This window comes from Oncorhynchus masou, chromosome 32 (assembly GCF_036934945.1).
Source record: "Oncorhynchus masou masou isolate Uvic2021 chromosome 32, UVic_Omas_1.1, whole genome shotgun sequence".
NCBI lineage: Eukaryota > Metazoa > Chordata > Actinopteri > Salmoniformes > Salmonidae > Oncorhynchus > Oncorhynchus masou.
This window is the reverse complement of record NC_088243.1, coordinates 24,793,787-24,817,905: the sequence shown is the minus strand read 5'-3', so window position 1 is coordinate 24,817,905 and position 24,119 is coordinate 24,793,787. Positions and strand designations below refer to the sequence as shown.

Below are 24,119 nucleotides of genomic sequence, written 5' to 3'. Positions count from 1 at the left end.
TGTCCCAGATGCTAATATATGCATATTATTAGTAGTATTGGATAGAAAACACTCTGAAGTTTCTAAAACTGTTTGAATGATGTCTGTGAGTATAACAGAACTCGTATGGCAGGTGAAAACGTGAGACAAATCCAACCCGGAAGTGGAAAATCTCTGAGGTTTGTAGTTTCATTTAAGTGATTGCCTATCAAATATGCTATGTCTATGGGGCCAGATTGCACTTCCCAAGGCTTCCAGCAGATGTCAACAGTCTTTAGAAAGTTGTTTGAGGCTTCTATTGTGGAAGGGTTTCGAACAAGAGCTGTTTCAACAAGTGGTCTAGGCTGAGGCCAATCAGTTGTTTACTATGCGGTCACGAAGGCGCGCCGTTCCTTCTTTTTCCTCTGTAATGAATACGCTATTGTCCGGTTGGAATATTATTGAAGATTTATTATAAAAAGAACCGAAGGATTGATTGTAAACAACGTTTGACATGTTTCTACAAACTGTAATGGAACTCTTTTGACTTGTGTCCTTCGTAGTGGTTTCTTTGCAGCAATTCAACCATGAAGGCCTAATTCAAGCAGTCTCATCTGAACTGTTGATGTTGAGATGTGTATATTACATGAACTCTGTGACGCATTTGTTTGGGCTGCAATTTCTGAGGCTGGTAACTCTAACGAACGTATCCTCTGCAGCAGGGGTAACTCTGGTTCTTCCTTTCCTGTGGCGGTCCTTTATAAGAGCCAGTTTCATTATAGTGCTTGATGGTTTTTGCGACTGTACTTGAAGAAACTTTAAAAGTTCTTGACATTTTCCGTATTGACTGACCTTCATGTCTTCAAGTAATGATGGACTGTCATTTCTTTGCTCATTTGAGCTGTTCTTGCCATAATATGGACTTGGTCTTTAACCAAATAGGGCTGTCTTCTGTATACCACCCCTACCTTGTCACAACACAACTGATTGGCTCAAACGCATTAAAAAGGAAAGAAATTCCACAAATTACCTGTTAACAAGGCACACCTGTTAATTGAAATGCATTCCAGGTGACTACCTCATGAAGCTGGTTGAGAGAATGCCAAGAGTGTGCAAAGCTGTTATCAAGGCAAAGGGTGGCTACTTTGAAGAATCTCAAATATAAAATATATTTTGATTTGTTTAACACTTTTTTTTGGTTACTACATATTTCCATATGTGTTATTTCATAGTTTTGATGTCTGCGATTGTTGTACAATGTAGAAAATAGTAAAAAATATAAAAAATCCCTGGAATGAGTAGGTGTCCAAACTTATGACTGGTACAGTATATTTTAAAATAAAATATGAGAAATCTGTAAAACATGCTAAATGTAAACCATCAACTTAGTGAATACCATTGGTGTTTAATATGAGGGTTTCAGCATGAAATATCATTTATATTTATTTTACAAACTTCATTGATTAGATAATTATTTCATTAATTAGGCTATTTTCTCTTGAACCATATGGTCTATCTAGTAAACTCTATGGATGCAGATATAATAAATGAATGCTCTATATTTTTACAATAAATGAAAGTGTTATTAAAGTATAAATGACCAAAGTTACAATAAATTGCCATAGATTTTCTGTTAATTACCAAAATTACTGAAGATTCCGGTAACTTCGGTAAATTAACGGTAGCTTTGCAACCTTACTCATCAGTGATATTGAGTGTTTGAAAATAATGTTTTTTTGTGGGTGCTTATACACTGCTCAAAAAAATTAAGGGAACACTTAAACACAATGTAACTCCAAGTCAATCAGACTTCTGTGAAATCAAACTGTCCACTTAGGAAGCAACACTGATTGACAATAAATTTAACATGCTGTTGTGCAAATGGAAATAGACAACAGGTGGCAATTATAGGCAATTAGCAAGACACCCCCAATAAAGGAGTGGTTCTGCAGGTGGTGACTACAGAACACTTCTCAGTTCCTATGCTTCCTGGCTGATGTTTTGGTCACTTTTGAATGCTGGCAGTGCTTTCACTCTAGTGGTAGCATGAGATGGAGTCTACAACCCACACAAGTGTCTCCGGTAGTGCAGCTTATCCAGGATGGAACATCAATGCGAGCAGTGGCAAGAAGGTTTGCTGTGTCTGTCAGTGTAGTGTCCAGAGTATGGCGCTACCAGGAGACAGGCCAGTACATCAGGAGACGTGGAGGAGGCCGTAGGAGGGCAACAACCCAGCAGCAGGACCGCTACCTCCGCCTTTGTGCAAGGTGGAGCAGAAGGAACACTGCCAGAGCCCTGCAAAATGACCTCCAGCAGGCCACAAATGTGCATGTGTCTGCTCAAACGGTCAGAAACAGACTCCATGAGGGTGGAATGAGGGCCCGACATCCACAGTTGGGGGTTGTGCTTACAGCCCAACACCGTGCAGGACGTTTGGCATTTGCCAGAGAACACCAAGATTGGCAAATTCACCACTGGCGCCCTGTGCTCTTCACAGATGAAAGCAGGTTCACACTGAGCACATGTGACAGTCTGGAGACGCCGTGGAGATCTGCAACATACTCCAGCATGACCGGTTTGGCGGTGGGTCAGTCATGGTGTGGGGTGGCATTTCTTTGAGGGGCCGCACAGCCCTCCATGTGCTCGCCAGAGGTAGCCTGACTGCCATTAGGTACCGAGATGAGATCCTCAGACCCCTTGTGAGACCATATGCTGGTGCGGTTGGCCCTGGGTTCCTCCTAATGCAAGACAATGCTTGACCTCATGTGGCTGGAGTGTGTCAGCAGTTCCTGCAAGAGGAAGGCATTGATGCTATGGACTGGCCCGCCCGTTCCCCAGACCTGAATCCAATTGAGCACATCTGGGACATCATGTCTCGCTCCATCCAGACTGTCCAGGAGTTGGCGGATGCTTTAGTCCAAGTCTGGGAGGAGATCCCTCAGGAGACCATCCGCCAACTCATCAGGAGCATGCCCAGGCATTGTAGGGAGGTCATACAGGCATGTGGAGGCCACACACACTACTGAGCCTCATTTTGACTTGTTTTAAGGACATTACATCAAAGTTGGATCAGCCTGTAGTGTGGTTTTCCACTTTAATTTTGAGTGTGACTTCAAATCCAGACCTCCATGGGTTGATAAATTTGATTTCCATTGATCATTTTTGTGTTATTTTGTTGTCAACATATTCAACTATGTAAAGAAAAAAGTATTTAATAAGAATGTTTCATTCATTCAGATCTAGGATGTGTTATTTTAGTGTTCCCTTTATTTTTTTGAGCAGTGTATTTGTCCTGAAACACCCTCGGGAGTGGCTCTAACCGTTAGGCTACCTGCCTCCCCTGATACCATGACACTAAGGATTTTGTACAATGTATTTAACCATTTCTTTCGTCCCTCCCTATCTGTCTTTCTGGCAGCGAGGAGGCTTGAAGTGTACGAGGAGGATGAGGCGATGGGTTGCTCCCATACGCTCAAGTCACGTGCCAGCGCCAAGTCCCTGAGCTGCAAGTCACTCAGCTGCAACCGCAGCTCTGTGTCCCTGCACACACTGACAGGCCACTCTGAGGGGGAGGAGTCACCCAGCCCCACCCTGCCCCAACACAGCGCCTTCAGTAGCCCCATGGTGAAACTCATACACCCAGTGTTTCTTAATCCATTCACAATAAGACCCCTCAGGAGATGCACGTTTTTGTTCTAGCCAAGCATTAAGACACCTGATTCTTCTAATCAAGACTTGTTGATTCGTTGAATCACACACAACTGACGGCATGATATGAAATGTCTAATTCCTATTTTCCTGTCTTCCCTCAAGGAGAAGGATATAGTCCCAGACCCTCTCCTGGTTCAGAAGCTGAACTGTCTGTCCTCTCCACTCTTCCTTCTGAGGGACGCCAGTATGGAGCTCACCTACATCGTTGACTTCTTCATGGCCCTGGCCATCTGCAACACGGTAGTTGTGTCTTCTCCCAACCAGCCCCGCCATGTGGTACGTAACACAGCTTCAACTTAATAAAAGGAGGTGGTAGATGTTTGCAGGGTTCGCACATGGTGCTTGAGGTGGTTAATTAAAGTACTTGAATTTGGCACTCTGAAATTCAAGCAATTCAAGTACTGCAATACTGCAAATCAGACATGTTCTCAGTTGGTACTTGAATTCAAATGAACGAAGAGGAAATTATCAAATATGTTAATATGAAAAATAGTTGAAAAATGTATTGTTCTTACGAATTAATTTCCAGGCAGACTGCCGAGTTTTATTTCCTCACGTGTTTTGCACTCTGGTTTCCAGGTGAGATCGCTCATTCCACCCACACTGCCACTCAGCCAGGCAGGTACAGAACTGACTGAGTAGGCGCTGCCAAACATCACATAGATAGTTCAAATGCCGGGCAAATGTAGATTCAATGTGTGTATGGAAAATATGTTTTTATATTTTTGTTCAGTATAGTTTACCCTTTTCTTTTACCACTACATCAATGGACCCAACCAATCCACAACGTGTAATGTGCAGAAAATGTCAGACTTTGACATTGCGAGCATGGGTGAATCGGCCCTGAAGGGGGAAAAACACAACGCTGCAACCTGCTCTGGCGACAGTTCTACTTTGACTTTTTCTCTCCAGAGCTTTTTAGCCTCGTTCAAGGAGCACTCGCAAAATATTACGCTTCATCAAGTGGCAGCTGTACTTTTGTCGTTCTGGTGGCTGTTCACATGGCGCTTTCCTCTCGCGACCAGCGATATTAAAGCTGCCTGTCAGAAGCAAGACGCTTTTTTGTAACTATGTCATGCCTGCTCTCCCTCTCTGCAGCCCATCATTACGCACACCTGTCACCATCGTTACGCGCACCAGCACTTCATGGGATTCACCTGGACTCTACCAAATTTATTGGCTCCCCTATATCTGTCACTTCCTCAGTTTCTTCCACGGGTCAGCATTAATGTCTTGTTTCCCTTGACAAGACACTGTCCTTGTTTTGTTTCATGTCTGTTATTAATTCAATCTTCACTCCCTGTACTTGCTTCTCGTCTTCCAGTGTCTGTCCTCACAGAATGCAGGCACGAACATTGGAAGCATCAGGTCGTTTTTTTTGTTTTTTTGGGGGGTTGTGACGTCTGGTCCGGGTGCCGCTGCCGAAGGAACCTGGGGTCCCTCAGCTGGCTCGTCGGGCTTCCATGCCTTAGCTGGCTTGAGAGGTATTCTTGCCTCGGTTGGCTCGGCAGGCTCCCATCCCACATCATGCCTCAGCCTGGTCTCGTCGGGCTCCCACGCCTCAGCCGGATCTCGGGCTCCACGCCTCAGCCGGGTCATTAGGCTCACATCTCACGTCATGCCTCAGCCGGCTCGTCGGGCTCCCACGCCTCAGCCGGCTCAACAGGCTCCCATCCCTCGTCATGCCTCAGCTGGCTCATCTGGCTCCCACACCTCGGCCGGCCCGTCAGGCTTGCCTTGGTGGGACGCCGGGTGGCCCATCATTACGCACACCTGTCACCATTGTTACGGGCATCAGGACTTCATGGGACTCACCTGAACTCTATTACCTACTTGATTGCCTCCCCTATATCTGTCACTTCCTCAGTTTCTTCTCCGTGTCTGCATTAATGTTTTGTCCAGACTCTGTCCTTGTTTTGTTTCATGTCCATTATTAAATATTCACTCCCTGTACTTACTTCTCGTCTGCCAGTGTCTGTCAAACTATTAAGTAGTAGATTCCCGAATGCCCAATAAAAATACAATAGTCATTAAGCTGCAATAGGAAATGTGTGTTCACCAGTAGGCATGTACCAAAGCTCTGCTCATCACTACTCGAATTACGTCATCAGTACTGACTTACCACTCATGTAAGTAGTAAAACACTTATTATTGAGTAGAACTTGTAAGGTAGTGATGAAAATACTAAGTTTGTTTTTTGTTGTTGAGGTTGTGGCGATATACTGCTATCTAGTGGTGACTAGAAACAATTGCATAATAGGAATAGGATATGACATGGGTCCTCAGATCCTCAAAGTTCCACAGCTGCACCATCGAGAGCAACCTGACTGGTTGCATCACTGCCTGGTATGGCAACTGCTCGACCGCCGACCGCAAGGCACTACAGAGGGTAGTGTGAACAGCCCAGTACGTCACTGGGGCCAAGCTTCCTGCCATCCAGGACTATACCAGGCGGTGTCAGAGGAAGGCCCTAAAAATTGTCAGACTTCAGCCACCCTAGTCATAGACTGTTCTCTCTGCTACCGCACGGCAAGCAGTACGGGAGCGCCAAGTCTAGGTCCAAGAGGCTTCTAAACAGCTTCTGCCCCCAAGCCATAAGTCTACTGAACATCTAATCAAATGGCTACCCAGACTATTTGCATTGCCCCCCCTCCTCTTTTACACCACTGCTACCCTCTGTTATCATCTATGCATAGTCACTTTAATAACTACCTACATGTACATACTACCTCAACTAACTGGTGCCCCCGCACATTGACTGTATCGGTACCCCCTGTATGTAGTCTGTTATTTTACTGCAGCTCTTTAATTACTTGTTACTTTTATTTCTTCTTATCTGTATTTTTTTTAAACTGCATTGTTGGTTAGAGGGTCGTAAGTAAGCATTTCACTGTAAGGTCTATTTATCTATACCTGTTGTATTCGGCGCATGTGACTAATAACATTTTATTTGAACTATTGCAAATTGATGGTTCTCGAAAATAAATGTTAGTGCTTGAAAAAGTACTTGAAAGTTGTCATGCTGGTATAAAGGATTTTGGAGACAGGTGCAGGAATACACAATAGGGGTTTTTAATACACCCATAACAAACACGTATAAAAAACACTGGGCTGTACCCCAAAAAAAAGAGCGAGGGTAAACCTTGACTGACACGGGACAATACCCGTAATACACTATATATAAAGCACGCAGCATAACAGCTGCAACAACGTATAGGTAATCACATCACCAACATTTATGGGAACAATAACTGACAGAGGGAACAGAGAGCACATACTAATCAGGGGAAATGGGAACCAGGTGTGTGTGTAATCAGAAAAGACAGTCCGGGGTTGATGATAATGAATCCCGTTCAGTGAAGCCTAGAAAGCTGGTGACGTAGACCTCCGGAACTGGTGAACAGAATGAGCATCAGTACCAGGGGATCCGTGACAAGTCCTTGAATTTGACTTGCCACTTTCTGTACAAACCCTGTGTTTGTGATGTTTTAATACCAAACAATGTCCGTGTCTAGTCCTCAAAGGGGGAAAGCACATGCTGAATGTAACAAAAATGTATATGTTTGACCAGGGTTAGTGCCATTTCTATTTCAACTGATGTTGTCAATTACATTCCCAGGTCGAGGTGCCTGAGGTCTCCCGTACCCCCCTTAAATCCCTGGAGGACATCAAGATGCTGTTCCAGCGTTTTGGCCTCCCCCGCTTCTCCACACTCTCTCCTCCACACACTACAGAGAGCCCTCGCAGCTTCACACGCAGGCTCTTTTCCAGGGGCAAAGCAGCCTCCTTCACCCCCAGCCCCTCCCCTACCCCCACCAAGCTGGGTACAGAGCCAGATGGGGAGCCTAACCTTGAGGCCTCCATCCTAAGTATCAAACCAGGGCTGGATGGGGTCCCTGGAGAGGATGGGGACCAAGGGTATGAGGAGGAGGGAGAGCATGGCTCTTGGAAAGGTGAAGAGGACAAGATGTTACACCTCAACCCGGGGGCCTGGAGCGGGCTGGAGAACTCAAACGGAGGCGAAGGCCCTCCCAGTGAACCTGGGGCAGATGAACTGATCTATGAGGCGGAGAGCCCTGACGAGGCGGCTCTGGTCCACGCGGCCAGGGCCTACCGCTGCACCCTGCAGGGACGCTCACTCGAGCGCCTTCTGGTGGAGCTGCCAGGGATGGGCAGCCTGGCTGTGCGCCTGCTCCATATCCTGCCCTTCGACTCCACTCGCAAGAGGATGTCTGTGGTGGTCCGCCACCCGCTCACCAACCAGGTGGTGGTCTACACCAAGGGAGCCGACTCGGTCATCATGGACCTGGCAGAGTCACCAAAAGGTGCTGAGCAGTCAGATGGGAGACAGGGTCACATCAGAGAACAAACCCAGAAACACCTAGACAACTACGCCAGGGAAGGCCTTCGCACCCTCTGCATCGCTAAGAAGGTACAGACATCTACAGTGGTTAAGCTTTTTAGCTTTGACCTTAAATACCACATTAATTCACATTTGTGTCTGTGGAAAAAAGACTTGATAACTTGGAATAGTTGATTGTCCTCAGTAGAATAAATTATTTTTCACAGACTGGTGACTTACTGGTGCATTGTGCTAACAGGTGTTGGAGGAGGAGGAGTATGAAATTTGGTTGAAGCGTCATGCATTTGCAGAGACCAGTATAGAGAACAGAGAGGAGCTTCTACTGGAGTCTGCACAGAGACTGGAAACCAACCTCATGCTACTGGGTAAAACTCCACTGACATGTTTTCTTACACCATTAGGAGAATAAGGATGATTTATTTAATTTCTTGCTAAAGTATTAGTCATAGGGTACAAATCAATTAAAGGCACAGCCTGTAACATTCATAGTCAAAAGTATTGCTCCTACACTTGTTTATAAACTGTGGTGGTGAATTCAAGGAGCAACTTGGTTAGGGCTGTCCCCAACAACAAAAAATAATCTTGGCCAACCAAGAAGAGTCTGTTCTTTTGAATTTCAAATATTTTTCCATATATTGACACATCCTATCTCAGGGTTATTTTATGGCTCCCATAATTAAAAAAAAAAAAATTATAAAAGAATCTCGGACCCGACATGCAGAAAGTTCCAAGAAGGAAGTTACTCTATTTAAATAATGCAAAAGTTACATTTTAACTTCATTCATTTGGAGAGAGAATGCTGAAGGCAGTCAACTAATAAACCAGGCAGTGAACCATTTTGTGGTGCTGAAACGTGAAGTTGCAGTCGCCGCGCAATCAATTGGTGAACAGCACCTGGCACTGAAAATATAGCTAACTTGTTATGCAAGTGGCGCACAGCAACATATGCAGAAAAACTACACCAGTTGAGTAATTCATTTCAACAATAACCTTCATTTTAATTTGACTTTACAAATAACAAGAGGGCTTAATTGGAGTCGATTTCTTCCGAGCCTATGCCTATATAAAACAACTTAGTCTACCTCAGACAGTTATGTGGCTTAACAGCATCTTTCACAAGAAAAAAATATGGCCTAATAGAAGTGATTTTTTAAAAACATTTATTAGGCCTACTTAAAATTGCAACTGGCTGAAATGGTTGCATCATACATAAAACAATAATTTTAAGAGAAAAAGTGATGTCTGAATGTCTGTATCGGGAGTCTCGGGATAACCTGCTCCTGTAACGACCAAAAATACTGTCAGCTTGAGACCTACATAGCCCTGGATAAGCACTCACAATAATGTTAGTATTTACTAAATACAGTCATATAGGCCACTGAGTTACTTACTCAATGGGAAAAGTTGCATTTCCACTCGGACATGATGTCGGATGAGATGAATGTGATTTTGATGTGCAGGCAGTCCTCCATTGACTTATATGAAAGCCGGTTCCTGTCGTGAGTCTATTGCGTTCATATAGGAAAGGGAGAACCCGCATGTATAAGTCGATCCAAACATTGCTAGCACATAAAATGCAAGTTTCTTTATTGTGTTGTATTCCTCTGTGCATGCCACCCAAAACACAAAAGCCACCCCTGAGCGCATCCCTGATTTGGCTCGATATCTGGAATTCAATCAGCTCAGTTTGAATTGTGGCCTCATCCAGAGAGGGTATTGTTTTCTTAGCAAGGGAGGAGAATTCTCCACCTGGGCGGACTGTGAGAGGATCACGTACGAACACAATGATATCCTTGGGCAGACATGCTGTAGTGTTCAAATCTGGTGGAGAAGTTGTCCCTCAGCTGCTTGATAATCTTCCATCACCTCTGTGACAAATTTGCTGTCTGGTCCCTCTGCCTGTCGTATCTTCAGTGTTTTTAATTTTTAAATTCACCTTTATTTAACCAGGTAGGCTAGTTGAGAACAAGTTCTCATTTGCAACTGCGACCTGGCCAAGATAAAGGAAAGCAGTGTGACACAGACAACAACACAGTTACACATGGAGTAATCAATAAACAAGTCAATAACACAATAAACAAGTCAATGACACAGTAGAAATAAGAAAGTCTATATACAGTGTGTGCAAAAGGCATGAGGAGGTAGGCAATAAATAGGCCATAGGAGTGAATAATTACAATTTAGCAGATTAACACTGGAGTGATAAATGAGCAGATGATGATGTGCAAGTAGAGATACTGGTGTGCAAAAGAGCTGAAAAGTAAATAAAATAAAACCGTATGGGGATGAGGTAGGTAAATGGGGTGGGCTATTTACAAATGGACTATGTACAGCTGCAGCGATCAGTTAGCTGCTCAGATAGTTGGTGAGGGAAATAAGTCTCCAACTTCAGCGATTTTAGCAATTCGTTCCAGTCACTGGCAGCAAAGAACTGGAAGGAAAGGCGGCCAAATGAGATGTTGGCTTTGGGGATTATAAGTGAGATATACCTGCTGGAATGTGTGCTACGGGTGGGTGTTGTTCTCGTGACCTGTGAACTGAGATAAGGCGGAGCTTTACCTAGCATAGACTTATAGATGACCTGGAGCCAGTGGGTCTGGCAACGAACATGTAGCGAGGGCCAGCCGACTAGAGCATACAGGTCGCAGTGGTGAGTGGTATAAGGTGATTTGGTAACAAAACGGATGGCACTGTGATAGACTGCATCCAGTTTGCTGAGTAGAGTGTTGAAAGCTATTTTGTAGATGACGTCGCCAATGTCGAGGATCGGTAGGATAGTCAGTTTTACGAGGGTAAGTTTGGCGGCTTGAGGCTTTGTTGCGAAATAGAAAGCCGATTCTAGATTTGATTTTGGATTGGAGATGTTTAAGGAGTTTAATGAGTCTGGAAGGAGAATTTACAGTCTAGCCAGACACCTAGGTATTTATAGTTGTCCACATATTCTAGGTTGGAACCGTCCAGGGTGGTGATGCTAGTCGGGCTGGCGGGTGCGGGCATCGAGCGGTTGAAAAGCATGCATTTGGTTTTACTAGCGTTTTAAGAGCAGTTGGAGGGCACGGAAGGAGTGTTGAATGGCAGTGAAGCTCGTTTGGAGGTTAGTTAGCACAGTGTCCAAGGAAGGGCCAGAAGTATACAGAATGGTGTCATCTGTGTAGAGGTGGATCAGGGAATCGCCCGCAGCAAAAGCGGCATCATTGATATATACAGAGAGAAGAGTCGGCCCGAGAATTTAACCCTGTGGTACCCCATAGAGACTGCCAGAGGTCCGGACAACATGCCCTCCGATTTGACACACTGAACTCTGTCTGCAAAGTAGTTGACGAACCAGGCGAGGCAGTCATTAGAAAAACCGAGGCTGCCGATAAGAATACGGTGATTGACAGAGTCGAAAGACTTGGCCAGGTCAATGAAGACGGCTCCACAGTACTGTCTTTTATCGATGGCGGTTATGATATCGTTTAGTACCTTGAGCGTGGCTGAGGTGCACCCGTGACCGGCTCGGAAGCCGGATTGCACAGCGGAGAAGGTACGGTGGGATTCGAAATGGTCAGTGATCTGTTTATTAACTTGGCTTTCGAAGACTTTAGATTGACAGGGCAGGATGGATATACGTCTGTAACAGTTTGGGTCTAGGGTGTCACCCCCTTTGAAGAGGGGGATGACCGCGGCAGCTTTCCAATCTTTAGGGATCTCGGACGATACGAAAGAGAGGCTGAACAGGCTGGTAATAGGGGTTGCAATAATGGCAGTGGATAGTTTTAGAAAGAGAGTGTCCAGATTGTCTAGCCCAGCTGATTTGTACGAGTCCAGGTTTTGCAGCTCTTTCAGAACATCTGCTGTTTGGATTTGGATTTGTGTGAAGGAGAAGCTGGGGAGGCTTGGGTGAGTAGCTGTGGGGGAGGCGGAGGTTTTTGCCGGTGTTGGAGTAGCCAGGAGGAAGGCATGGCCAGCCGTTGAGAAATGCTTATTAAAATGTTCAATTATCATGGATTTATCAGTGGTGACCGTGTTACCTAGCCTCAGTGCAGTTGGCAGCTGGGAGGAGGTGCTCTTGTTCTCCATGGACTTTACAGTGTCCCAAAACCTTTTGGAGTTAGAGCTACAAGATGTGAATTTCTGCTTGAAAAAAAGAGCCTTTGCTTTCCTGACTGACTGCGTGTATTGGTTCCTGACTTCCCTGAACAGTTGCATATCGCGGGGACTATTCGAGGCTATTGCAGTCCTCCACAGGATGTTTTTGTGTTGGTCAAGGGCAGTCAGGTCTGGAGTGAACCAAGGGCTATATCTGTTCTTAGTTCTGCATTTTTTGAACGGGGTATGCTTATCTAAAATGGTGAGGAAATTACTTTTAAAGAATGACCAGGCATCCTCGACTGACGGGATGAGGTCAATATCCTTCCAGGATACCCGGGCCAGGTCGATTAGAAAGGCCTGCTCGCAGAAGTCTTTTAGTGAGCGTTTGACAGAGATGAGGGGTGGTCGTTTGACCGCGGACCCATAGCGGATACAGGCAATGGTGGCAGTGATCGCTGAGATCCTGATTGAAAACAGTGGAGGTGTATTTGGAGGGCAAGTTGGTCAGGATAATGTCTGAGGTTGCCCATGTTTATGGATTTAGGGTTGTACCTGGTGGGTTCCTTGATGATTTGTGTGAGATTGAGGGCATCTAGCTTAGATTGTAGGACTGCCGGGGTGTTAAGCATCTCCCAGTTTATGTCACCTAACAGAACGAACTCTGAAGCTAGATGGGGGGCGATCAATTCACAAATGGTGTCCAGGGCACAGCTGGGAGCGGAGGGGGGTCGGTAGCAGGCAGCAACAGTGAGAGACTTATTTCTGGAGAGGTTAATTATTAAAATTAGAAGTTCAAACTGTTTGGGTATAGACCTGGAAAGTTTGACAGAACTTTGCAGGCGATCTCTGCAGTAGATTGCAACTTCTCCCCCTTTGGCAGTTCTATCTTGATTGAAAATGTTGTAGCTGGGTATGGAAATCTCAGAATTGTTGGTGGCCTTCTTAAACCAGGATTCAGACACGGCAAGGACATCAGGGTTGGCGGAGTGTGCTACAGCAGTGAGTAAAACAATCTTAGGGGGGAGGCTTCTGATGTTGACATGCATGAAACCAAGGTTTTTTTGATCACAGAAGTCAACAAATGAGGGTGCCTGGGGACACGCAGGGCCTGGGTTTACCTCCACATCACCCGAGGAACAGAGTGGGATGAGGGTACAGCTAAAGGCTAGCAAAACTGGTCGCCTAGAGCGTTGAGGACAAAGAATAAAAGGAGCAGATTTCTGGGCGTGGTAGAATAGATTGCAGACAGGGGTATGGTGGGGTGCGGGTACAGTGGAGTTAAGCCTAGGCACTGAGTGATGATAAGAGAGGTTGTATCTCTGGATAAGCTGTTTATAATGGGTGAGGTCACCGCACGTGTGGGAGGTGGGACAAAGGAGCTATCAGAGGTATAATGAGTGGAACTAAGGGCTCCGCAGTATTCTAAAACAATGATAACTATCCTAAACAACAGTATACAAGGTATATTGACATATGAGAGAGACATAAAGTGAGGCATAAAGTAATCACAGGTGTTGATTTGGAGAGCTAACTAAGACAACAACGGGTGAAACAACAACTGCTAATCAGCTAAAACAACAACAGGTAAAATGGCGATGACTAGGCATAGAGGGTAGGTTAACTACAATCAGAGCCGGAGTTCTCGGCTGGGGCCGACAGATAAACAAACAAAAATTCTAATAAATGTAAAAAAATAAACAAAACAAAAATAAACAGAATGGAGTACAGTGATTAATGGACAGTCCAGCAGGCATCAGCTATGTAGCCAAGTGATCATAGGGTCCAGGGGGCAGCAATAGATGGAACAGGGGAGCCGCGGAGTAGTCGCTAGCACGCGGGCGGCACTGCATTTAAAGTTAGTAGCCCGGGGCTAGTAGACGCGTCTGGTCTGACGGAGGCCGGTTGAAGGCACAGCTGGTGCGGCGGGGCGCCGTGTCGACTAAGGATCCAAGCCAGATGGCGAAGTGTGCTGAAGTGAAGTAGCCTTCCAGATGACAAGTCCAAATCGAACAACTCAAGCTTTCTAGTAAAGGCCTCAAGTTTTTCCACCATGTCCACCACTGTTTTCCCTCTTCCTTGTAACTGCATATTTAACCCATTTAAGTGACAAGAATATGTCAGCCAAAAAAGGTGTGTGTAGCTTGCAGTTAATGCTTCAATTTTTCTGTGTCAGGCCTCTAAGGCGGGAATGCCACTTTGAAAGTTCCATGCTTAAATTCATAATGAAGTCTGAGATTAAGTTATTTGCAAACAGCAACATTTTCATTGCAAATAAAACACACTGGCTTTGCATTGGGAAGAATATTGGAAGCTGAACACATATCTACATTTATCTGTCCATTCTTTCACCTTTCTTTTGATACTTTTTGAGAGCGACATATTCTCTTGCTATCAAGCTAATTGTTCTGAACTAATGTTGACGTTAAAAAAGTAGTGCAGCTCACAGTAGGCTATGTAGATCTGTTTATCCCAACCAATCAATGCACAGAGAAATAGACAAAAATAATAAGTGAATAGAGACATTGGTGATTTTATGAGTGTAATCAGATCAAAATTATTTTATTGTCACTGAATTTATCATGTACCAATCAGATGTGTTAAAGGCCTATTAATTGTGCTAATATTATATGCTAATTGTGGAATGACCATTCGACTATTATCTCAAAGAATTTGGCCGAAGGCCAAACCTAGTTGACGAGTCCTGTCCTATGTGTTTTCATCAAATATATTCACTGAGCTCGTCTGATGCTTTAAGCACAGTTTGATTAAATAATTTAGACACACAAATGACTAGAGCGAGCCCAACCAGGAATTGATTTGATTGTGCCTGGCTCAGACTTTTTTATTATTTTTATTTAACCAGGCAAGTCAGTTAAGAACATAATCTTATTTTCAATGACGGCCTGGGAACAATGGGTTAACTGCCTGTTCAGGGGCAGAACGACAGATTTGTACCTTGTCAGTCTGGGGGGTTTGAACTCGCAACCTTCCGGTTACTAGTCCAACGCTCTAACCACTAGGCTACCCTGACTTGCTGCTCTGTGTTAAAAAAAAGAAAAGACAGCGAGTGACTGTGTGACTAGCACCCGTTTGTCTTTCTCTCTTCCCTGCTGCAGCGGCCACCACAGAACATCAACGTGTTTATCGCGCTGTCCGTGTTGCTAAAGCTGCAACATAATTACAGCCATTTCTGACTGAAATGTTCTCTTACCGAAATTCCTAATTTGTTTAGAAAAAAACATTCCCTATTCCCTAAACCCTTGCTCTCTTTTCTGACTGAGTACAGTGCATTCAGAAGTTATTCAGACCCCTTGACCTTTTCCACATTTTGCTACGTTACAGCCTTATTATAAAATTGATTAAATATATTTTTCCCTAAAAACAGTCGCATTAATGCAATTTCCTAAATGGAACAGTTTATTTATTGTTTAAGCTAATTGTTCAAAGCTACTTTAATTTATTTTAAAATTAAAATGCTTGATTCCATTTCAAATCATGAATGACTGGTATGCTGTGTGATGACATAAACTAAGGCATGAATGATTTATTGATGCAGTAGCCTTTATAAGTATTGAAATATTGGCCTAAGTAAATGATGGTGTTAATGCTAAATGGGATGCTCTCTTAGGCCTACAGCTCAATTGTGGTTATACAAGGCTGCTATACTAAGCCTTCTAATGATAATGACATTACTTATGATCATAATAGTAATAATTACAATAAGAAGGAGATCAAGAAAAAGGAGTGTTATTATTGTTGTTTTACAAATATTTTTTGGGGACAATTTGGAACAGCGAGTAAAACAGCACTAAATCAATTAAGAATAATACCAGAGAGGCTGTTCTAACGAAAAACAGTTTAAAGCCTTTATTACAGCAAAGCGAAGATTAAAAACAGCCGAATGTGAAATTGTTACTTGACATGATGTTGCATGAGGCTTGGTGCACATGGAATCAGTAGGCTATTAAACAAACACTCAAACAGGCAACAGAAGCAGGACTGGTCTTATTTCTGTAGATACAGTACCAGTCAAAAGTTTGGACACACCTAATCATTCAAGGGTTTGTCTTTATTTTGACTATTTTCTAAATTGTAGAATAATAGTGAAGACATAAACTATGAAATAACACATATGGAATCATGTAGTAACCAAAAAAGTGTTAAACAAATCAAAATATATTTTATATTTGAGATTCTTCAAAGTAGCCACCCTTTGCCTTTATGACAGCTTTGCAAACTCTTGGCATTCTCTCACGCAGCTTCATGAGGTAGTCACCTGGAATGCATTTCAATTAACAGGTGTTCCTTGTTAAAGGTTTGTGTGGAATTTCTTTCCTTAATGTGTTTGAGCCAATCAGTTGTGTTGTGACAAGGTAGGGGTGGTATACAGAAGACAGCCCTATTTGGTAAAAGACCAAGTTCATATTATGGCAAGAACAACTCAAATAAGCAAAGAGAAACAACAGTCCATCATTACCTTAAGACATGAAGGTCAGTCAATCCGGAAAATGTCAAGAACTTTTAAAGTTTCTTCAAGTGCAGTCGCAAAAACCATCAAGTGCTATGATGAAACTGGCTCTCATGAGGACCGCCATCGGAAAGGACTCTAAGTTCATTAGAGTTACCAGCCTCAGAAATTGCAGCCCAAATAAATGCTTCATAGAGTTCAAGTAACAGAGACATCTCAACATCAACTGTTAAGAAGAGACTGCGTGAATCAGGCCTTCATGGTCGAATTGCTGCAAAGAAACCACGACTAAGGACACAATAAGAAGAAGAGACTTGCTTGGGCCAAGAAACATGAGCAATGGACATTAGACTGGTGGAAATCTGTCCTTTGGTCTGATGAATACAAATTTTTGGTTCCAACCGCCGTGTCTGTGAGATGCAAAGTAGGTGAGCGGATGATCTCTGCATGTATGGTTCCCACCGTGAAGCATGGAGGAGGAGGTGTGATGGTGTGGGAGTGCCTTGCTGGTGACACTGTCAGTGATTTATTTAGAATTCAAGGCACACTTAACCAGCATGGCTACCACAGCATTCTGGTGTGATATGCCATCCCATCTGGTTTGCACTTAGTGGGACTATCATTTGTTTTTCAACAGGACAATAACCCAAAACACACCTCCAGGCTGTGTAAGGGCTATATGACCAAGAAGGGGAGTGATGGAATGTTTCGATGTCTTCACTATTATTCTACAATGTAGAAAATAGTACAAATGAAGAAAAACCCTGGAATGAGTAGGTGTGTCCAGACTTTTGACTGGTACTGGATATATTTTTTTTTGCTACTGCTCGACTAAAGACATTTCGGCCAACCAAAAGCCTATCGACCAAACAATCGACCAGTCAACTAAATGGGGTCACCCCTAAACTTGGTTAGGGGCTAGCAACAACCAATTGCAATGGCTGACTGTAGTGTTACTGTTTCTGTCGCCAGGGGCAACAGGGATTGTGGATAGACTGCAGGAAGAGGTGCCAGAGACCATTGAGGCACTACAGAGAGCAGGGGTCAAAGTATGGGTCCTCACAGGGGACAAACAAGAGACTGCCATAAATATCGCCTGTGCCTGCAAACTGCTCAGGACCACAGACCAACTGCTGACTGCTAACTGTGATAGCAAGGTGAATGTTATCCTGTTATTCTAAATTATTTGTCCTTCAAAATGCGTTCCTGTCATCCTGCTATCAATCTTCCTCATCTTGACTTGTGTCTCTTCAGGAGGCCTGCAAGGCCTTGTTGCTGGAGCTGCGGGCGGAGGTGGAGCGTGGCGAGGCAGCTGAGGGCACGTCAGGCTTCACCCTGGTGGTGGACGGGCGCACCCTGGACTTCGCCCTGCAGGAGGACCTGAAAGGGGACTTCCTGGAGCTGAGCCGGCGCTGCAGGGCCGTGGTCTGCTGCCGCTCCACTCCACTTCAGAAGAGCCATGTGGTACAACTGGTACGGGACCAGCTCCGAGTCATGACCCTCGCCATAGGTCAGTGGAAGTCGGTAACACTTAAATAAATGATAAGTCCAGGATATAAACATTTATGCACATTTATAAGGCAGTAGGAATAGGCCTGTCTTAGTGCTTCCAATCTAGATTTCTTAAGTCTGGGGCGTCCCTTTTGTCCAGGTGATGGAGCCAATGATGTCAGTATGATCCAGGTGGCAGATGTTGGCATTGGGATATCTGGTCAGGAGGGCATGCAGGCTGTGATGTCCAGTGACTTTGCCATCTCCAGGTTTAAACACCTCCGCAAGCTGCTGTTGGTCCATGGCCACTGGTGCTACACACGCCTGGCCAACATGATTCTCTACTTCTTCTACAAGAATGTGGTAAGAACATCTCTCACTCACCCCAGGCACACTACTCACCATCTCTGTCTTTATTTTCTCTTCCTCCCTCCCTTTGTCTTTCTTTCTTCCTGTGTGTGTAGATGTATGTGAATCTGCTGTTCTGGTACCAGTTCTTCTGTGGTTTCTCGGGGAGCGTCATGACCAACTCCTGGGTGCTCATCTTCTTCAACCTCCTCTTCACCTCCGCCCCTCCCCTTCTCTACGGGATCCTGGACAAAGACGTGTCTGCAGATACCCTCATTAAGTTACCGGAGCTCTACAAATCCGGACAGAATTCCAAGGTGTGTTAAGGCGGAATCTGGTTGTATTAGGACAATGATTTCCAAATCTGGTTCTTGGGTATATTTTTGTTGTAGCGCAGCACTAACACAAACACTCATTGATATGTTTTATTTATGTATCTGTCCAGGCCTACCTCCCTTCTACCTTCTGGCTGACGATGCTGGACGCTCTTTACCAAAGCCTTGTCTGTTTCTTCATTCCTTACTTTGTGAGTAGATTTCCACAAATAGTGTTATTGCCATTGATCTATTGTGTTTTGATACATATACCCTGAGAAGGGGTCAGTGATGTGGTGTTGTTCTCTCTAGTCTGGGAGTAGTTTAAGTTGAATAGGGCATCATGTCATACCCTGCCTTTGAACGAATGACAGGACTTCCTTATTTTTGGTCAGGCATATGCAGGGTCAGATGCAGACATGCTCTCCTTTGGGTCTCCCATCAACGCCTCGGCCCTCCTCATCATCCTACTACACCAGGTCATCGAGAGCCGCACACTGGTGAGAATCACACCTTACCTGACACACCCATAGGTTGATAATGACAATGCATTTACAGTGCATTCAGAAAGTATTCAGACTTTTTTTACACATTTTAGTACGTTACTGCCTTATTCTAATATGGATACAATTATTTTGGGGGATGGGAATGCCACTTTGAAAGTTCCATGCTTAAATTCATAATGAAGTCTGAGATTGAATTATTTGTAAACAGTGACATTTTCATTGCAAATAATACACACTGGCTTGGCATTGGGAAAATATTGTAAGATGAAAACATCTCTCTGTCCATTCTTCCCTGACTTCGATTTTCACCTTTCGTTTGATACTTTTTGAGAGCAACATTCTTTTGCTTTCAAGTTAATTGTTCTGAACATACAGTGGGGCAAAAAAGTATTTAGTCAGCCACCAATTGTGCAAGTTCTCCCACTTAAAAAGATGACAGGCCTGTAATGTTCATCATAGGTACACTTCAACTATAACAGACAAAATGAGGGGGGAAAATCCAGAAAATCACATTGTAGGATTTTTAATGAATTTATTTGCAAATTATGGTGGAAAATAAGTATTTGGTCAATAACAAAAGTTTCTCAATACTTTGTTATATACCCTTTGTTGGCAATGACAGAGGTCAAATGTTTTCTGTAAGTCTTCACAAGGTTTTCACACACTTGCTGGTATTTTGGCCCATTCCTCCATGCAGATCTCCTCTAGAGCAGTGATGTTTTGGGGCTGTTGCTGGGCAACACAGACTTTCAACTCCCTCCAAAGATTTTCTATGGGGTTGAGATCTGGAGACTGGCTAGGCCACTCCAGGACCTTGAAATGCTTCTTACGAAGCCACTCCTTCGTTGCCCAGGCGGTGTGTTTGGGATCATTGTCATGCTGAAAGACCCAGCCACGTTTCATCTTCAATGTCCTTGCTGATGGAAGGAGGTTTTCACTCAGTCTCACGATACATGGCCCCATTCATTCTTTCCTTTACACGGATCAGTCGTCCTGGTCCCTTTGCAGAAAAACAGCCCCAAAGCATGATGTTTCCACCCCCATGCTTCACAGTAGGTATGGTGTTCTTTGGATGCAACTCCGCATTCTTTGTCCTCCAAACACGACGAGTTGAGTTTTTACCATAAAGTTCTATTTTGGTTTCAACTGACCATATGACATTCTCCCAATCTTCTTCTGGATCATCCAAATGCTCTCCAGCAAACTTCTGTCGGTCCTGGACAAGTACTGGCTTAAGCAGGGGGACACGTCTGGCACTGCAGGATTTGAGTCCCTGGCGGCGTAGTTTGTTACTGATGGTAGGCTTTGTTACTTTGTTCCCAGCTCTCTGCAGGTCATTCACTAGGTCCCCCCATGTGGTTCTGGGATTTTTGCTCACCGTTCTTGTGATCATTTTGACCCCACCGGGTGAGATCTTGCGTGGAGCCCCAGATCGAGGGAGATTATCAGTGGTCTTGTATGTCTTCCATTTCCTAATAATTACTCCCACAGTTGATTTCTTCAAACCAAGCTGCTTACCTATTGCAGATTCAGTCTTCCCAGCCTGGTGCAGGTCTACAATTTTGTTTCTGGTGTCCTTTGACAGCTCTTTGGTCTTGGCCATAGTGGAGTTTGGAGTGTGACTGTTTGAGGTTGTGGACAGGTATATTTTATACTGATAACAAGTTCAAACAGGTGCCATTTAATACAGGTAACGAGTGGAGGACAGAGGAGCCTCTTAAAGAAGTTGCTACAGGTCTGTGAGAGACAGAAATCTTGCTTGTTTGTAGGTGACCAAATACTTATTTTCCACCATAATTTGCAAATAAATTCATTAAAAATCCTACAATGTGATTTTCTGGATTTTTTTTCTCATTTTGTCTGTCATAGTTGAAGTGTACCTATGATGAAAATTACAGGCCTCTCTCATCTTTTTAGCTGGGAGAACTTGCACAATTGGTGGCTGACTAAATACTTTTTTGCCCCACTGTATGTTCCCCTTTAAAAAAGTACAGTGCATTCAGAAAGTATACAGACCTCTTGACTTTTACCACATTTTATTGTTGCAGCCTTATTCTAAAAATATATATTTTTAATTTCCCTCAATCTACACACAACACCCCATAATGACAAAGGGAAAGCAGGTTTTTAGAATTTTTTGCATTTTTTTTTAAATGACCTTATTTACATAAGTATTCAGACCCTTTGCTATAACACTCGAACTTGAACTCAGGTGCATCTTGTTCCCAGTGATCATCCTTGAGATGTTTCTACAACATGATTGGAGTCCACCTGTGGTGAATTCAATTGATTGGACATGATTTGGAAAGGCACACACCTGTCTATATAAGGTCCCATAGTCGACAGTGCATGTCAGAGCAAAAACCAAGCCATGAGGTCAAAGGAATTGTCCGTAGAGCTCTGAGACAGGATTGTGTCGAGGCACAGATCTGTGGAAGGGTACCAAAACAGTTCTGCAGCATTGAAGGTCCCCAAGAACACCGTGGCCTCCGTCATTCTTAAATAGAAGAAGTTTGGAGCCACCAAGACTCTTCCTCGAGCTGGCTGCATTGCCAAACTGAGCAATATTTCGCAACAAAGCATCCTTCACTCTTGCTGTCAAACTTACCCTCGTAAAACTGACCATCCTACCGACCATCCTACCGATCCTCGACTCAAAAAATTGGTTGCAGTCTATCACAGTGCCATCTGTTTTGTCACCAAAGCCCCATATACGACCCACCACTGCGACCTGTATGATCTCGTTGGCTGGCCCTCGCTTCATACTCATCGCCAAACCCACTGGCTACAGGTCATCTACAAGTCTCAGCTAGGTAAAGCCCCGCCTTATTTCAGCTTACTGGTCACCATAGCAGCACCTACCCGTAGCACGCACCCCAGCAGGTATATCTCACTGGTCACCCCCAAAGCCAATTCTTCCTTTGGCCGCCTCTTCTTCCAGTTCTCTGCTGCCAATGACTGGAACGAACTGCAAAAATCTCTGAAGCTGGAGACTCTTACGTCCCTCACTAGCTTTAAGCACCAGCTGTCAGAGCAGTAAATAGCCCATCCAATTTTCCTCATCCCCATACTGTTATTTATTTATTTATCTTGCTCCTTTGCACCCCAGTATCTCAACTTGCACATTAATCTTCTGCACATCCTACCATTCCAGTGTTTAATTGCTATATTGTAATTACTTTGCCACCATGGCCTATTTATTGCGTTAATTCTCTTATTCTACCTCATTTGCACATGCTGTATACAGATTTTTCAACTGTATTATTGATTGTATGTTTGTTTATTCCATGTGTAACTCTGTGTTGTTGTATGTGTCGAAATGCTTTGCTTTATCTTGGCCAGGTCACAGTTACAAATGAGAACTTGTTCTCAACTAGTCTACCTGGTTAAATAAAAGTGAAATACATAAAACAAAATTGTAAAAATTGGGGGTGAAGGGCCTTGGTCAGGGAGGTGACCAAGAACCTGAAGGTCACTCTGACAGAGCTTTAGAGTTCCTCTGTGGAGATGGTAGAACCTTCCAGACGGACTACAATCTCTGCAGCACTCCACCAATCAGGCTTTTATGGTAGAGTGGCCAGACGGAAGCCACTCCTCAGAAAAAGGCACATGACAGCCTGCTTGGAGTCTCAGACCATGAGAAACAAGATTCTCTGGTCTGATGAAACCAAGGTTGAACTCTTTGGCCTGAATGCCAAGAGTCACATCTGGAGGAAACCTGGTACCATCCCTACCGGGAAGCATGGTGGTGGAAGCATAATGTGGGGATGTTTTTCAACGACAGGGACTTGGCACCTCGTCAGGATCAAGTGAAAGATGAACGAAGGAAAGTACAGAGAGATCCTTGATGAAAATCTATTCCAGAGCGTTCAGGACCTCATCTTCTAACAGGACAATGACCATAAACACACAGCCAAGACAATGCAGGAGTGGCTTCGGGACAAGTCTCTGAATGTCTTTGATTGGCCCAGCCAGAGCCCGGACTTTAACCCAATCGAACATCTCTGGAGAGACCTGAAAATATCTGTGCAGCGACGCTCCCCATCCAACCAGACAGAGCTTGAAAGGATCTGCAGAGAAGAATAAGAGAAACTCCCCGAATACAGATGTGCCAAGCTTGTAGTGGCAGGGTAGCCTAGTGGTTGCAAGTTCAACCCCCCCGAGCTGACAAGGTACAAATCTGTCGTTCTGCCCCTGAACATGCAGTTAACCCACTGTTCCTAGGCCGTCATTGAAAATAAGAATTTGTTCTTAACTGACTTGCCTAGTTAAATAAAAAATAATAATAATTTTTTTTTTAAATTAAAAAATACCCAAAAAGACTTGGCTGACTTGTTTGTTTTTATACATTCGCAAACATTTCCTAAAACCTGTTTTCACTTTGTCATTATGGGGTAATGTGTGTTGATTGATGAGGGGGAAAAAACAATTTAATCCTTTTTAGAATAAGCTGTAACGTAACGTGGAAATATTCAAGGGTTCTGAATACATTTTCCAAATGCTCTGTATTTAGCACTTTTGACTAAGTCTCAATGCATTCACATTTTGAAGGGGGCAACTCATGGGTTCAAGTTGTGAATAAGTGCACCTGGGATCGTGTCTGAATATTCCTGTTCCATGTTATGTACTCTATTTATATTCCTATGTTGATCTGTGCTATGTTCCTGTGTTACAGACATGGCTACATGTGTTAGTGCTGGTGGGTAGTGCTCTCTTCTACTTCTCTTTCACCCTGGTCTTCAGTGTGGTGTGTGTGACGTGTAGTCCCCCCACCAATCCCCTTGGTGTGGACAAGCTACAGATGTCCCAACCACTTTTCTATGGAGTATGTGCCCTCACCACCGTGCTGGCACTGCTACCAAGGTATACACACCAACAGTAGTGCC

The 24,119-nt window shown here is 44.0% G+C and overlaps 1 protein-coding gene across 7 annotated transcripts in view; it reads left to right on the top strand.

Annotated features, from left to right (window-relative positions):
* The window catches only part of LOC135525749 (phospholipid-transporting ATPase VD-like), a 46,158-nt gene that overhangs the window by 19,439 nt on the left and 2,600 nt on the right, over window positions 1–24,119 (top strand). For all 7 annotated transcript variants that reach the window (XM_064953560.1, XM_064953559.1, XM_064953563.1 and 4 more), the window contains 11 exons: window positions 3,377–3,582; window positions 3,772–3,945; window positions 7,289–8,101; window positions 8,271–8,397; window positions 17,547–17,731; window positions 17,829–18,084; window positions 18,226–18,428; window positions 18,530–18,730; window positions 18,859–18,939; window positions 19,123–19,227; window positions 23,909–24,096. In XM_064953560.1, the coding sequence (XP_064809632.1) occupies window positions 3,377–3,582; window positions 3,772–3,945; window positions 7,289–8,101; window positions 8,271–8,397; window positions 17,547–17,731; window positions 17,829–18,084; window positions 18,226–18,428; window positions 18,530–18,730; window positions 18,859–18,939; window positions 19,123–19,227; window positions 23,909–24,096 (2,539 nt within the window). The remainder of the gene's footprint in view (window positions 1–3,376; window positions 3,583–3,771; window positions 3,946–7,288; window positions 8,102–8,270; window positions 8,398–17,546; window positions 17,732–17,828; window positions 18,085–18,225; window positions 18,429–18,529; window positions 18,731–18,858; window positions 18,940–19,122; window positions 19,228–23,908; window positions 24,097–24,119) is intronic.